This window comes from Mustelus asterias, chromosome 13, assembly GCF_964213995.1.
Source record: "Mustelus asterias chromosome 13, sMusAst1.hap1.1, whole genome shotgun sequence".
In the NCBI taxonomy this organism is placed as follows: domain Eukaryota; kingdom Metazoa; phylum Chordata; class Chondrichthyes; order Carcharhiniformes; family Triakidae; genus Mustelus; species Mustelus asterias.
In genome coordinates this window covers 69,577,762-69,593,888 of record NC_135813.1, presented here as the reverse complement: position 1 = coordinate 69,593,888, position 16,127 = coordinate 69,577,762, and the positions used below count along the sequence as shown (strand labels likewise).

The 16,127-nt window shown below is 44.6% G+C and overlaps 1 protein-coding gene across 1 annotated transcript in view; it reads left to right on the top strand.

Moving 5' to 3' along the window:
- Nucleotides 1–16,127, top strand: part of ksr2 (kinase suppressor of ras 2) — a 389,906-nt gene that overhangs the window by 86,999 nt on the left and 286,780 nt on the right. The window contains exon 2 of the mRNA XM_078226092.1: nucleotides 1,030–1,170. Within this exon, the coding sequence (XP_078082218.1) occupies nucleotides 1,030–1,170 (141 nt within the window). The remainder of the gene's footprint in view (nucleotides 1–1,029; nucleotides 1,171–16,127) is intronic.

Here is a 16,127-nt window from a genome sequence, read left to right as displayed (position 1 = left end):
CTTGCAATAATTATATAGCTGTTTTTTTAACTTTCATGGGACGTGGGCGTTGCTGGCCAGGCTAATTTCCCTGAGGAAGGTGGTGCTGAGCCGCTTGCACTGCTATGTTCCATCTGGTGTAGGTACACCAACAGTGCTGTTAGAAAGGGAGTTCCAGGATTTTGACCTAGTGTCAGTGAAGAAATGGCAACATACTTAACTCAGGATGGTGTGTGGCTTGGAGGGGGACTTGTAGGTGGTAGTGTCCCCATGTACCCTTTGCCCTTGTCCTTCTCGTTGGTAGAGGTTCCGGATTTGTTGCTGTTGAAAGAGCCTTGGTGAGTTGCTGCAATGTATCTTGTGGATAGTACACACTGCTGCCATGACATGTCGGTGATGGAGGGAGTGAAATTTTTAAGGTCGTGGATGTGTGGTGCCAGTCGAGCGGGCTGCTTTGTCCTGGATGGTCTTGAGCTTCATGTGTTGTTAGAGCTGCACTCATCTAGGCAGGTGGAGAGGATTCAATCACACTCCTGACTTGTGCCATTTAGATGGTGGGCAAGCTTTGGGGAATCAGGAGACGGGTTTCTCTCTGCAGAGTTCCCAGCCTCTGATCTATTTTTGTTGTCAGTATTTTTACAGCTGATGCAGTTAAGTTTCTAGTGAATGGTAATGTCCAGGATATTGGTAGCAGGAGATTCAGTGATGGTATTGCCATTAATGTCAAGAAGAGATGGTTGGATTTTTTCTTGCCGGAGATGGCCATTAACTGGCCCTTGTGTGGCTGGATGTTTCTTGCCACTTATTAACCCAAGGAAGTTGTCCAGGTCTTGCTGCATATGGACACGCACTGCTTCAGTATCTTCCGACACTCATAAGAGAGAATATTTTAAAGCTGTGATACATGCTGATAATTTTGTTTCAGTCAGTAAGATTAAATATAAATCCCAAACTGCTGTCTTTGAGTTTGATGAGGATTTGTGTACAACCTTTCTTCAAAGGTTTAGTTCGCTGGCATTTTCTAACGGTTCGTTTCCTTATTGTTTTTAGGGCAAACTTGTAAAGTACTTTAGCCGCCAGCTTTCCTGTAAACGCAAAGTGTCTCTGCAAGAGAGGAGCGCAGAGTTGGAAGGGTTTCCGCACCTTGTGCATTGGTTCCGGATTGTAAATATTCGCAAGGAGGTGATCGAGGTAAGCCCGGGATAGAGTGCTTAAAACCATCATTTCTGAGTAAGCCATAACAATGTTGACATGACACACTATTTGTGAGAGTCGTGGATTGAATACAATACAAATTGGATTTATTAATCTGTGTTACTTTGTTACACAGATGGAATTTGGAGAGATTTCTTTGCATTTATTTGTGTCCACATTTTTTTTTCAGTATGATTTGATAAGTGACTCCCCACCAAACTCGGGTAGATCCGTAGCGCAATGATAAGATGCAGATTTAGCAAACTAAAAATGTCGCCACAAGAATGCTTTGTTCAAAATTAGAAAGCTGGGCAGGTCACAGACTCGATGAATTTGTCTGCGTCACTGATCACATCCTGGGCGGCTGGTCAGGGACTACAAATGGCTTTTGCATGCTAGGCTAGGGAAATGACAGTGGGTTCCTGCCCCTGATGAACAGCAGCAACACTTGGATGTAAATTTAAATGTCTATACTTCAGGAATAACCTGTCATCAATAATTGCCTAGACTAATAAATGTAGACTGGTCACTTAGGCAAGGGAGTGAAGAGTACCCAGTACAAGTGGAAATGTAGCTCAGTGTGAAGAAGCAACTGCAGGAGAGGAGTTGGTGGAAGGGTGACAAATTGTTGGCTGTAACATTTAAATTTTGACACATGTTATATGCTTGTAAATAATTCTCAGATTACCTTTGTTGTGCATTCTCCTTGTCACCCCATATTCTCCTGATTGTATTACTTCATATCAGGTAATACTTCATGAGTGGCAATAGAGGTCTTGCGCACATCCAACAGTAAGCAAAAATGTTACAGGCTATTCAACTACATGAGAATCATAACCCAGTTCACTGCCAAATTTAATTGCTCCACTATTGGAAGTCATGTCTTCAACTGTCTGATTCCAAAGCTCTGCAATTCCCTCCTTGAGCCCCTCTGCCTCTCTACTTCTCTTTCACTCTTTAAGACAATCTTTAAAATTAACCCCATCTGTCCTAATATCCCCTTACGTAGTTTGGTGTTAAATATTGTTTGATTGACACTACAGTGTCACACTGGGGTGATTTCTATATTAAGTGTATATATGAATGCATGTAGTCATTGCTATTGTTGCCTCATGACCCTGCATTCCAGAATTTTCTTCCTAAACCCTTCTACCTTGCTATATCTCTCACCACCTTGAAAACCTATATTATCAGGTTCACCTAGCACTTGGAATATTTCAGTAAATTAGAGGTGGAAAATTAAAGTGGAAAAATGTGGAAATGTTATTCCTGATGAATGGAGTTGGTTCATTCCAGTATTTTTACCCACTGATGTACTGTGGAGATGTTAATTTAGTTTCCTTCCATGTATCTAAAGCGGTGGAGACTCACAGGAACTTTATGGAGTGATTAGAGATTGAATTCCCCTCTCTGGCTCCTGGAAATGATTTTTTTTTTCTCATCTCCAGTAAACAACACGGTTGACATTGGAAGCTTGTTTACTGCTCCACAGTTTTTGGAAAGTTGCACCTATAGATTCCCTTAATGGAGTGTAGTTGCCATGGAAACGTTTCTAAAGGGGATCTCAGTTGGCTTAACAGTCAACCACGTCATGTGGGACTGTAGTCCCTTCTACACCAGATAACATGGGGGTGAAATGTTCCACCTTGAAGGACATAAGTGATCCAGCTTACAACAAGCCAGCCATTTTATACACACCCAGAAATATTGAACCAGACATAATCGTAACCTGTATACAACTGCTTACGATCATAAGAGAAAATGCTGGAAATACCCAACAGATCTGGCAGTATCTATAGAGTTAACGGCTGGGATTCTCTGATCTCGTCCGCCTGGCCATCATTGCCAGCGAGAACAGATATTTGGCACTTAGCCACAAATCTCCATTCACAGCAGCTGGACAGGAGAATCCCAGCCACGGGCGAGGTCAGAGAATTCCAGCTGCCGTTTCAGGCCAATCAGCAGCTGGACAGGAAAATCCTAGTCACAGGCGAGGTCAGAGAATTCCAGCCAATGTTTCAGGCTGATAAAGCATGTAAGGCAACAGGAAGTGGAGCAGAAAGAGTGAAAGGGGAGTGTCTGTGATCGATTAGAAGGCAGGAGAGATTAAAATGAATGACGAAGCATGGCAAAAGGGAAAGGTAATAGGACAAATAACAGAGCTAGAGGTATGTTTAGAAGAGTTATAGATGGGAAAACAGAATCATCATCAATAGCTGAGGTCCAAAAACAAAAAAAAAAGCGCACAAAAAATAAAAGATGGAGTGAAATGATCTGAATTTGGTGAACTCAATGTTGAGTCCGGAAGACTGTAAAGTGTCTTGTTGAAAGATGAACTGCTGTTATCCAAACTTACATTGGACTTCATTGGAACAACATGGGAGGCTAAAGACACCAATTTCAGAGGGTATCAGGGTGGTGAATTCAGATTACAGGTGACCAGAAGCTTGGGAGGTCATGCTTGCAGACTGAACGGAGGAGTTCCCAAAGTGATCACCCAGTCTGCGTTGGGTCTCACCAATGTAGAGGAGACTGCATCGTGAGCAACAAAGCAGTATTCTGTACTGAAAGAAATGCAAACAGGTTGCAGTTAAACCTGTTTGGGGCTTGGACACTGGAAAGGAAGGAGATAAAAAGGTCTGTGTTGCATGGTTGACACTGACCAGCTCTTTCCAACTGAGGGCCCAACTGTCTATGGGGTCGGACCTTGGGCCGTGGAACAGCAATGTCAGAGACCTGTTAGTGTAGGGGGAAATCTCGAATAGTGAACTTCCCCGACTTGCTGACCAAATCACTTTGCAGGTCGACTGGGTGAAACATCTACCTGTTAAGTCTGCTTCTCTCTGCGCAGATGCTGTCAGACTTGATGAGTATCTTCAGAATCTATTGTATTCTTTTTTATTAGTGTTCATGAGCATTAATCATGTTTGAGTGTTGACAGTGAGTATCATCAAGCTCTTTAATTGTGGCGGGTCCTGTGGCTGATCATGATCCTCATATCATCTGATGTCCACAGACATTTATTTCAAAGAGCTCTCTGAACAAAGAACAATACAGCACAGGAACAGGCCCTTCGGCCCTCCAAGCCCGTACCGCTCCCTGGTCCAAACTAGACCATTCTTTTGTATCCCTCCATTCCCATTCCGTTCATATGGCTGTCTAGATAAGTCTTAAACGTTCCCAGTGTGTCCGCCTCCACCACCTTGCCTGGCAGCGCATTCCAGGCCCCCACCACCCTCTGTGTAAAATATGTCCTTCTGATATCTGTGTTAAACCTCCCCCTCCCCTTCACCTTGAACCTATGACCCCTCGTGAACGTCACCACCGACCTGGGGAAAAGCTTCCCACCGTTCACCCTATCTATGCCTTTCATAATTTTATACACCTCTATTATGTCTCCCCTCATCCTCCGTCTTTCCAGGGAAAACAACCCCAGTTTACCCAATCTCTCCTCATAACTAAGCCCCTCCATACCAGGCAACATCCTGGTAAACCTCCTCTGTACTCTCTCCAAAGCCTCCACGTCCTTCTGGTAGTGTGGCGACCAGAACTGGACGCAGTATTCCAAATGCGGCCGAACCAACGTTCTATACATCTGCAACATCAGACCCCAACTTTTATACTCTAAGCCCCGTCCTATAAAGGCAAGCATGTCATATGCCTTCTTCACCACCTTCTCCACCTGTGACGTCACCTTCAAGGATCTGTGGACTTGCACACCCAGGTCCCTCTGCGTATCTACACCCTTTATGGTTCTGCCATTTATCGTATAGCTCCTCCCTACATTATTTCTACCAAAATGCATCACTTCGCATTTATCTGGATTGAACTCCATCTGCCATTTCTTTGCCCAAATTTCCAGCCTATCTATATCCTTCTGTAGCTTCTGACAATGCTCCTCACTATCTGCAAGTCCTGCCAATTTTGTGTCGTCTGCAAACTTACTGATCACCCCAGTTACACCTTCTTCCAGATCGTTTATATAACTCACAAACAGCAGAGGTCCCAATACAGAGCCCTGCGGAACACCACTAGCCACAGGCCTCCAGCCGGAAAAAGACCCTTCCACTACCACCCTCTGTCTTCTGTGACCAAGCCAGTTCTCCACCCATCTAGCCACCTCCCCCTTTATCCCATGAGATCCAACCTTTTTCACCACCCTTTCATGAGGGACTTTGTCAAACGCTTTACTAAAGTCCATATAGACAACATCCACGGCCCTTCCCTCGTCAACCATTCTGGTCACTTCTTCAAAAAACTCCACCAGGTTAGTGAGGCATGACCGCCCTCTCACAAAACCATGCTGACTATCGTTAATGAGTTTATTCCTTTCTAAATGCACATACATCCTATCTGTAAGAATCTTCTCCAACAACTTCCCCACCACGGACGTCAAGCTCACCGGCCTATAATTACCCGGGTTATCCTTCCTACCCTTCTTAAATAACGGGACCACATTAGCTATCCTCCAATCCTCTGGGACCTCACCTGCGTCCAGTGACGAGACAAAGATTTGCGTCAGAGGCCCAGCGATTTCATCTCTCGTCTCCCTGAGCAGCCTTGGATAGATTCCATCAGGCCCTGGGGATTTGTCAGTCTTTATATTCTCTAACAAACCTAACACTTCCTCCTTTGTAATGGAGATTTTCTCCAACGGTTCAACACTCCCCTCCGAGACACTCCCAGTCAACACATCCCTCTCCTTTGTGAATACCGACGCAAAGTATTCATTTAGGATCTCCCCTACTTCTTTGGGCTCCAAGCATAATTCCCCACTTTTGTCCCTGAGAGGTCCGATTTTTTTCCCTGACAACCCTTTTGTTCCTAACGTATGAATAAGATGCCTTGGAATTCTCCTTAATCCTGTCTGCCAAGGACATTTTGTGACCCCTTTTTGCCCTTCTAATTCCCCGTTTGAGTTCTTTCCTACTTTCTTTGTACTCCTCCAGAGCTCTGTTTTTAGCTGCCTGGACCTAACATACGCCTCTTTTCTTTTTGACCAGTCCCTCAATTTCCCTGGTTATCCACGGTTCTCGAATCCTACCCTTCCTATCCTTTTTTACAGGCACATGCCTGTCCTGTAGCCCTAACAACTGTTCCTTAAAAGACTCCCACATGCCAGATGTGGATTTACCCTCAAACAGCCTCACCCAATCAAGAGCTGCCAATTTCTGCCTAATCCCACTAAAGTTAGCCTTCCCCCAATCCAACACCTTACCCTTGGGACACCACTCTCCTTTTCCATCACTATCCTAAAGCTAACAGAATTGTGGTCACTATTTGCCACATGTTCCCCTACCGAAACTTTGAAGACCTGACCGGGCTCATTCCCCAGTACTAGGTCCAGTATAGCCCCCTCTCTAGTCGGGCTATCTACATATTGTTCCAAAGAACCCTCCTGTACGCATTTTACAAATTCCTCCCCATTCAGAGTCCCAGCTCTCAGCGATTTCCAGTCTATACCAGGGAAATTGAAGTCTCCCACTACAACAACCCTATTTTTCCTGCACCTATCCAGTATCTCCTGACATATCCGTTCTTCCACTTCCCTTGGGTGTTGGGGGGCCTGTAGTATACCCCCAACATAGTGACTGCGCCCTTGCTGTTTCTAAGCTCCACCCAGAGTGACTCGTCACACGACCCCTCTGAATTGTCCTCCCTCTGCACTGCTGTAATATGCTCACCAACTAATACTGCTCTCCCCCACTTCTTTTGGCCCCTCCTCTGTCTCGCCTAAAACACTTGTACCCCAGAATATTCAGCTGCCAGTCCTGTCCCTCTTTCAACCAAGTCTTTGTCACCGCAACCACATCCAAATTCCTCGTGAGCATTAAGGCCCTAAGTTCGTCTATCTTACCTGCTACGCTCCTTGCATTGAAGTAGATGCACTCCAGACCTCCAGGCTCAGTGAGGTCATCCTCCCCCAGAGTGCTCTTCTTCTTTGCCAGCCTTGTCCCAGCCCCAAGCTCGTCCCCAGCCTCTACACTTGTAGACCTAATATTTTGATCCCCATCCCCCTGCCATACTAGTTTAAACCCCCCCGAACTGCACTAGCAAAACTCCCAGCCAGGATATTCGTGCCCTTCCAACTTAGTTGTGACCCGTCCTTCTTGTACAGGTGCCATCCTCTCCTGAAAACTTCCCATCGATCTAGGAAAATGAAGCCCTCCCTCCTGGACCAGTCCTTTAGCCAAGCATTCAATTGTACTAACTCCCTATTCTTAGTCTCACTGGCACGTGGCATTGGGAGCAGCCCAGAGATGGCCACCCTGGAGGCCCTACTTTTTAGTCTATTTCCCAACTCCTCTGGAACATTTTTGTGAGCACTCAAGGGGGTGAGTTCCCAAAGCTGGTCAATGCATGTCTCTGCCTTACATATCATCCAGTTCGGCAAGATTGAGCCCCACTTTTCATGCCTTATGACATCCATATGTCTAAATGCACCAAATAATTTCTTAAGGACCATCAAGATAACTGCTGGATCTCCAATCAGGAACAGGAAGTCCATCAGACTTACCCTTCTCTTAGATGGGATACTGTAGTTATTGTCTGCTGTTGCTCAGTTGGAAGCATCCTCATCTGTGAGTCAAATTTATCGACTTAAATCTAAATGCAAATGTAGACTAACTTTCCAGTGCAGTACCGAGGGAGTGCTGCACTATCTGGAGTGCCGTCTTTTGAGTGAGACATTAGGCTGAACCAGTGTCTGCAGTAGGTGGATACAAAAGATTCGGGCACATTCTGAAGAACAGTAGGGGAGTTTTTTTTCCCAATGTACTGTCCAAGTATACTTAGTCTTCAACCAAAATCTCTAAAATTGATTGCCTGATGATTAGCTTATTGCTATTTGTGGGATTATGGTGTCCCCACATTAGCTTCTGGGTTTCCTGTATTACAACAGTGACTATGTGAGATTTAAAAATCCTTTTTTCTATTGTACTGTTGAACTGTTTGAACTCAGCTAACCCAGCACAAGCCGTGATAGAACTTGAGACATTGCTGGTCTAATAGAAAGATACACAGCACAGAAGGAGACCATTCAGTCCATTGTATTTTTGCTAGCCAAAAAAGAGCTAGCCAGCCTAATGGCACTGTCCATCTCTTCATAGCCCTGTAGTTTATGCACTTAAAGTGCCTATTTTTTATATGCAATGTTTGTTTTGGCTTCTCTCCCTCTTTCAGGCAGAGTTCCAGATTCTCACCCCTCCCAGTGAAAATAAAATTCTCAACACCCCACTAATCCTTCTACAAATCTGTAAATGCTCTTTGCTATTGACCTCCCAGCTCATAGTGAAATAGATCCTTCCTATCCACTTTATCTAAGCCCCTCACCTCAGCTTCCTTTCTTCTAAAGAAAACAACCCCAATCTATCCTTTTTAAAATTCATTCGTGGGACATGGATGTCGCCGATGGGCCAGCATTTATTGCCCTTCCCTAGTTGCCCTTGAACTGAGTGGGTTGTTAGGCCATTTCAGAGGGCAGTTGAGATTCAACCACATTGCCGTGGCTCTGGAATCACATAATAAGTCAAACCAGGTAAGGACAGTAGATTTCCTTCCCTAAAGAACATTAGTGAACCAAATGGGTTTTTCCGACAATCGACAATGGTTTCATGGTCATCATTAGATTCTAAATTCCAGATATTTTTATTGAATTCAAATTCCACCATCTGGGGGAGGTGATGGCCTAGTGGTATTATCATTAGACTAGACTAAACTCAGCTAATGTTCTCGGGACTCATGTTTGAATCCCAGCAAGGAAGATGGTGAAATTTGAATTCAATAAAAACATCTGGAATAAGTCTAATGATGATCATGAAACCCATCTGGTTCACTAATGTCCTTTAGGGATGGCCTACATATGACTCTAGACCCACAGCAATGTAGTTGAATCTTAAAATGGCCTTGCAAGCCGCTCAGTTCAAGGGCAATTAGGGATGGGCAATAAAGGCTGTCCCAGCCAGCAACGCCACATCCCCTTAGATAAAACAGTACAAATGTCACTTTTTGATCATGCTAAGTGGTTTAGTATTGCCCTTTAGTTCCGGGGTCAGAGTTTCTTCTGCAGTTTGCTGAGGAGAGCTAAATTGACCCCAGATCAATGACCTCTTAAATGTAATGCGATCATATCATTCCTCTTATGTGCTCACCAGAACTGTATGGAGTACTCTAGCTGTTGTCTAACAAGTATTATTATACATTTCTAGCATAGCCTCCTTGCCCTTGGCCTTGAGTAATAAAAGAAGGCATCTTGACCACCTTATTTACCTGAGTGACCTGTAGACATTCACTTCAAGTCTCTCTTTTCCTCTACTTTCCTCAGAATTTTACCATTTATTGTGTATTCCTTTGCCCCAGTTGCGTTTTGCAAATGCATTATCTGGGGTGTCTAGAGATTGAATTCCATTTGCCACTTTTCTGCCCACTTGACTATTCCAGTGATGACTTCCTACAATCTATAGCTTTCTTTCTCATTATCAACTGAAGAGTAAAGGGTTAAAATCAGAAGCATACATGATGCTAATGCAATAATGATGTCAGACCACATGACTGATAAATAAGCAAAATCTTGGAGAGCAGAAGCTCTTGCCTCGTGTGGAGGTCTAAAGGTGTAAGTACTTGCCATAAGTATACAGTTCTGGTTAAAAAGACTATGGACTCGAGCAGCGTACTTTTGGAAGGCTAGACTCTCTCAACATCTAAACTCTCTCAATCACACAACAAAGCATCAACCATATGACCAATTTTGGTATCATCTGCAGACTTCTTAAACATGTCCCTTACAGGTAAGTCTAAATCATTAATAAATATCATTAATGGCAAGGGACCCAATACTGTAGCCTGTGAAATTCCACTAGAAACAGCTTTCCGGTCACACAATCCACAGTCCCATGGATCATAACCCTTTGCTTCCTGCCACTGAGCCAATTGTGAGACCAACTTGCCACTTTCCCTTGAATCCCACAAACGTTTAATCTTCTAAGGTGTACCGTGTGGAACCTTGCCAAAAATCTTGTTAAAATCCAACTAGATTGTATCAAACACGCTATGCTAATCAAGTCTCCCCGCCCTCTCCACTTCGTTATCGCCTCAACAAATTCAATCAAATTAGTCAGACACAGCCTCCCCTGAACAAATTCATGTTGCCTGCCCTTGATTACTGTGACCTTTTCTAAATGATGATGTATGAAGTTTATTTATTAGTGTCACAATTAGGCTTACATTAACACTGCAATGAAGTTACTGTGAAAATCCCCTAGTTGCTACACTCCGGCGCCTGTTCGGGTATACGGAGGGAGAATTTAGCATGGTCAATGTACCAAACCAACACATCTTTCAGACTGTGGGAGGAAACCGGTGCACCTGGAGGTAATCCATGCAGACGCAGGAAGAACGTGCAGACTCCGCACACAGCGACCCAAGGCGGGAATCGAACCCGAGTCCCTTGCGCTGTGAGGCAGCAGTGCTAACCACTGTGCCGCCCTACTATACCACGATCTCTGGTGGTTTTCACATCCCACCCCCGTTGACTCCGAGCACATTCTACCCGTGTCTGTGTGTGTTGCCTCCAGGTGCTCCGCTTTCCTTCCCTGGTCCGAAAGATGTGCATTGGCCATACTACATTCTCCCTCAGTGTACCTAAACAGGCGCCGGAGTGTGGCAACTGGGGGATTTTCACAATAACTTCATTGCAGTGTTAATGTAAGACTGGTGACACTAATTGAAAAATTTGACTATATTACGTTTATGACCTGCTGTGTCTCCAGAGTCCCAGCCGTGGCCACTAGTGTCTCTAACATGCCCCTGACACCCATGGCTACGGACTGATGTGCCTCCGAGGATGCTGCCGACAATTTCAGCCATGGCCCGCTGTGTCTCCAGGATGGCCTCCCTGTGCCAGACTTTCCACTGCAGACACCATCCTTGCAATGTTGGCCTGGTTCGCATACTGTGCTGGCACCACCACCTGCAACGGCACTCTGTTTGACTCCTCTAAGAAGGTTATGCACTTGGGTAGGAAGAATAGAGGCATAGACTATTTTCTAAATGGGAAAGGCTTCAGAAATCTGAAACAGAAAGGTACTGTCGAGTCCTGGTTCAGGACTCTCTTAAGGTTAACATGCAGGTTCAGTTGGCAGTTAGGAAGGCAAATTCAATGTTAGCATTCATTTCTAGAGGGCTCGAATACAAGAGCAGGGGTGCACTGCTGAAGCTGCATAAGGCTCTGGTTAGACCCCATTTGGAATATTGTGAGCAGGTTTGGGCCCCATACCCAAGGAAGGATGTGCTGGCCTTAGAGGGGGTCCAGAGGAGGTTCACAAGAATGATCTCAGGAATGAAGGGTTTGTCATATGAGGAACGGTTGAGGAGTCTGGGTCTGTACTCAATGGAGTTTAGAAGGATGAGGGGGGATCTAATTGAAACTTGTAGAATACTGAGAGGTCTAGATAGAGAGGATGTTTCCACTAGTGGGAGAGACTAGAACTCAAGGGTACAGCCTCAGAGTGAAGGGACGCTCCTTTAAAACTGAGATGAGGAGGCCAGGTCATTGAGTGTCTTTAAGTTAGAGATAGATAGGTTCTTGATCAATAAAGGGATCAAGGGTTACGGGGAGAAGGCAGGAGAATGGGGATGAGAATCATATCAGCCATGATTGAATGGCGGAGCAGACTCAATGGGCCAAATGTCCTAATTCTGCTCCTATATCTTGTGTCTTATGGTCATAGGATCCCTGCACTACATACCTGACCCTACATCATTGCTTGGTGGTCATCTGTTTTCTCTTTGCCTTAATATCCTTAAATTGAGCATAACCACATCTAGAAGCATGTTGCCCACAAAGCCCTGAGCATTGTGGTTACACCCAGTTGCTGTTCAAGCATTAAAACTTGGAGTTTAGACTGCTCCAACTCATGACATCATCTGCACATGTGGTTGCCTCGGACACAAAAGGCATCCTGGAGTTCCCACGGGAAGCAGGATGTCTGCTATGTCTCAATTTATCCGGTGAATTAAATTTAACAGTTTCATAACCTAAGAATTATAAAAATAAAAGCTCACCTGCTTTTAAATGCCTTCACTTGCACTAACATTACTTAGGCCAGAGTTTACATTGCTGGGATGGGCGTATGCCTGATGCGGAAGACGTGAAATTGCGCAAAAAATGTTAGGTGCAGGTTCTGACGTCATTGTGCACTTGTGCAATATTTTGGTTGGTGGGTGTGTGCGAGAGTCAGAAACACGCCTGCTGACAATCAAGCAGACAATTTAGCCCATTAAGGGGCCAATTGAATGTAATTTTACATGACCTGTTTGCTTTTACACTTGATGAGTGGCCAATTGGCCAGGCAGCCTTTACTTTTTTACTTCAACCTTGATTCAGGGCGGGAAAAGCTATCCGGACTGAAATAATATTACAAAAGTGTCTGGGGACTGACGTTTGTGCTTGAATATGTTGCCTCGGCTCTCTTTAAGAACATAAGAACAAGGAGCAGGAGTAGGCCATCTGGCCCCTCGAGCCTGCTCTGCCATTCAATAAGATCATGGCTGATCTTTTCGTGGACTCAGCTCCACTTACCCGCCCGCTCACCATAACCCTTCATTCCTTTACTGTTCAAAAATGTATCTATCCTTGCCTTAAAAACATTCAATGAGGTAGCCTCAACTGCTTCACTGTAAACTTTATAAAGTTTTTCCATCGCAATTGATTTTTACAGGTCTACAGATCCCTGAGGCAGCTTCACAGTGGCTGTCCCCCTGAGTGAGCCCATTAGAAGTGCCAGCCCGCACCCTCCCTTTTCTCAGCCTGCTCTCTTCCCACCCTCCCCTGCAGCGCTGAGCCATTCCCAGCGAGTGTTTCCGGTTTTCTGCCCATTAATTGAGCAGTCAATGGGAAATTGTGTCCTGAGGCCAACTGCAGCCAGAAACATGTTTTACCACTACTACCCGGCCCAGTGAGTGCATGCGCCCAATGGACGACAGATTCAAGCCTTAGTTTTTTTTTCACTTTGCTTTCAGACGTCTGGACTTTGCTGCTCTATTGCAAAGCAGTATACTACTTAAATGAAAGATTGCAGAACTCTGTGGTACAGAAGGACCTGTGTGTCCTGGTACATGAATCTCAAAAAAGTTAGTCTGCAGGCACAGCAAGTGATTAGGAAGGCAAATGGAATGTTGGTGTTTATGGCAAGGGGAATGGAATATAAAAGTAGGGAAGTTTTATTACAGCTGTACAGGGTCTTGGTGAGACATCATCTGTAATACTGCCTTCAGTTTTTGTCTCTTTATTTGAAAAATTGTATAATTAGATATATCATTAGATACGTTGTATATTATAACTTAGAAACAGTGCAGGGAAAGTTCACTCGACTCATTTCTGGGATGAAAGGCTTACCTTGAGAAGAAAGGTTGAACAGGTTGGACCTTTACCCAACTAGAAATTAGAAGAATGAGAGGTGATCTTACTGCCACATATATAAGATCCTGAAATGACTTGATAGGGTGGATACCAGGAGGATGTTCCCACTTATGGGGAGACTAGAATTAGGGGACACTGTTTAGTATATAGGTCTCCCTAAGGAGAATGTTTTTCTGAGAGTTGTTAATATGTGGAGTCCCCTTCCCTAGGAAGCAGTGGACCTGGATCATTGACTGCATTCAAGACAGGGTTAGAAAGAATTTTGATGGTCAAGAGAGTTGAGGGTTAAGGGGAGGGGAGGGGGGGGCGGGGTGGGGGGCAGACAGGAAAGTGGAGTTGAGACAACCAGATCAACCATGATCTTAGCGAATCTCAGAATAGGCTTGAAGGGTCAAATGGCCATTCCTGCTCCTACGTTCCTCTGTTTCTCTTCCCTCTTACCGATGGTTCTGTCTCACTTCTGCTGCTATGGGCCTTGGGTCGCTGCTCTTTCATATTGTGATGACATATGTAGTTTTTGCAATTTACAGCAGTACTTCCAAATTGGTGACAGATTAATAGAATACTGTACTTAGCACTGGAGCAGTTAGCTTATTATTTGTAGTTGCTCATAACATTTGGCTTTTTCACATAATTCAGACATCAATTCTGCATCTGAAATATTACTTTATCCAGCAGAGGGCAGTATTAATCTGAAAACTGCAGCTCTCTGGCCTGAATAGAGATCTGTCGAAATTTATTTCTTAGTGTTTCGCAGCTTATTATTTTTACTTAATAGTAGATCCATTGTTACTCCATAATATAACTAACTTCTATATCCCACAATGACAACAACCTCTTTAGGAAGCTGATTTTTGCTTCAAATGGCACACTGTTGGTTTTGAGTCAGGAATGATACAATTCTACTGCAAAGAAGAACGAGGCACTGATTTTGTATTGCTTCATTTCCAAGGCCAGGGTTTTCTGTCCTGTCATGATGGGAACCGATCCGCCACAGGAGATTCGATGGCCCCGCCAACATTTTAACGACTTTCGGCAGGGCTGGATGATCCTGGCATCTGGGCAGGGTCAGAAAATCACTCCCCAAGTTTGTTTTAGAAACACTCTTCCCCTGATTTTGGCACTCCCATAGGAAAATAGGGACAGGAATAGGTTTTAACCCATCACGTCCGCTTGGCATTTCAGTTGGACCATGGTTGATCTGTACCACAGCTCCATTTTACCTGTCATAGCTCCATATTCTTTGTTGGCCTTCCTCAACAGAATAGTCACCTCAACCGTGAACCTTCTGATTGTCCCAGCATCCACAGCCTTTTGAGGAGGTTGCTTATTGCCATGCTTCCACTTGGCAACATCATCCGAAAACACTCAGTTTCCATGTGTACACTGATGACCCCCAGTTCTACCGCCTCTTCTAACCCTGACAATGCCTTTGGTTCCCGCTGTCAACTTCGTCCCACACCCTGTTGCCAAGGCATTATACTTGGCCCTTACAATGCTTTCTGATCGTGTATCCCCTCTGTCACTGCGACCATCTATTTCCATCTCTGTAACACAACCTGACCCTGGCTCATCTGTTGTGGAAACCCTCATTTGTGTCCGTAACCTTTCAAAAAGCTAGTCCCATATCAACGCTTAAAATATAGATTAGATGGCCATTACTGACTAGACACCGGTGTAGTTAGGGTGATAATACACGACTATTATTCGCAGAAAATGCCTTACAAACATGACGGGTTGATGTGCTGAGTGTGCATGATTACTGAATGAATATTGGACACTTCAATGTGAAATTTGCAATCTTTCTTCCACAGTAAATTTTGCAGTCCTGGCATCAATTTATCAGAGAGGGAACAACTTAGTGGAGCTTCAAGATTTGTGTTCAGGGGTTGTGAGCGTTACTGTCACTTCCTCAGAGCAATTGCTGAGAATACTGACACAGACACAGTGCAATAACGGAACCCACCTCCACTCCCCACCGAACTCGCTATCCCGACCCCAGCCCCAACTTCCCATCTAGATCCCACCCACATTCAATACCAAACCCCACTGTCACTCCCCATCCTGACCCCAGCCCCCCTCCCCATTCCGACGTCACCCCTGCTGTCTAATCAGAACCCTTCTGCACACTCCATCCAAACCTCTCTCCCCTCGCTGTACAGATCCTAACCCACTCTCGTCCACACGTGATTGGATGCTGCTAGTCCTTTGCCATAACATGCCCTGATGGAACCTTGGGTTTGCTTTGTCCCATTTCTGATTGGGTTAAACAGTGTTGCTCGTGTTGAAGTTTAGTGTCGTTTCTCTTCCCCCCCCCCCGTGTTAATCAATAACAAAGGAAATAAAGGTCACACAATAGTCATAGCTGAATAAATTCTACTCCCCATCTTGCCATTTTACCACTGGTGTACAAATAGTTTGAATTGCTTATGTCCTGTGACTGTGGATGTTGTGATCACATACCCATTTACTAATCAAAAGTTCAGTTATTGTTGGATTACTCATTAGCCATATCTTAAGAACATAATAAGAAATA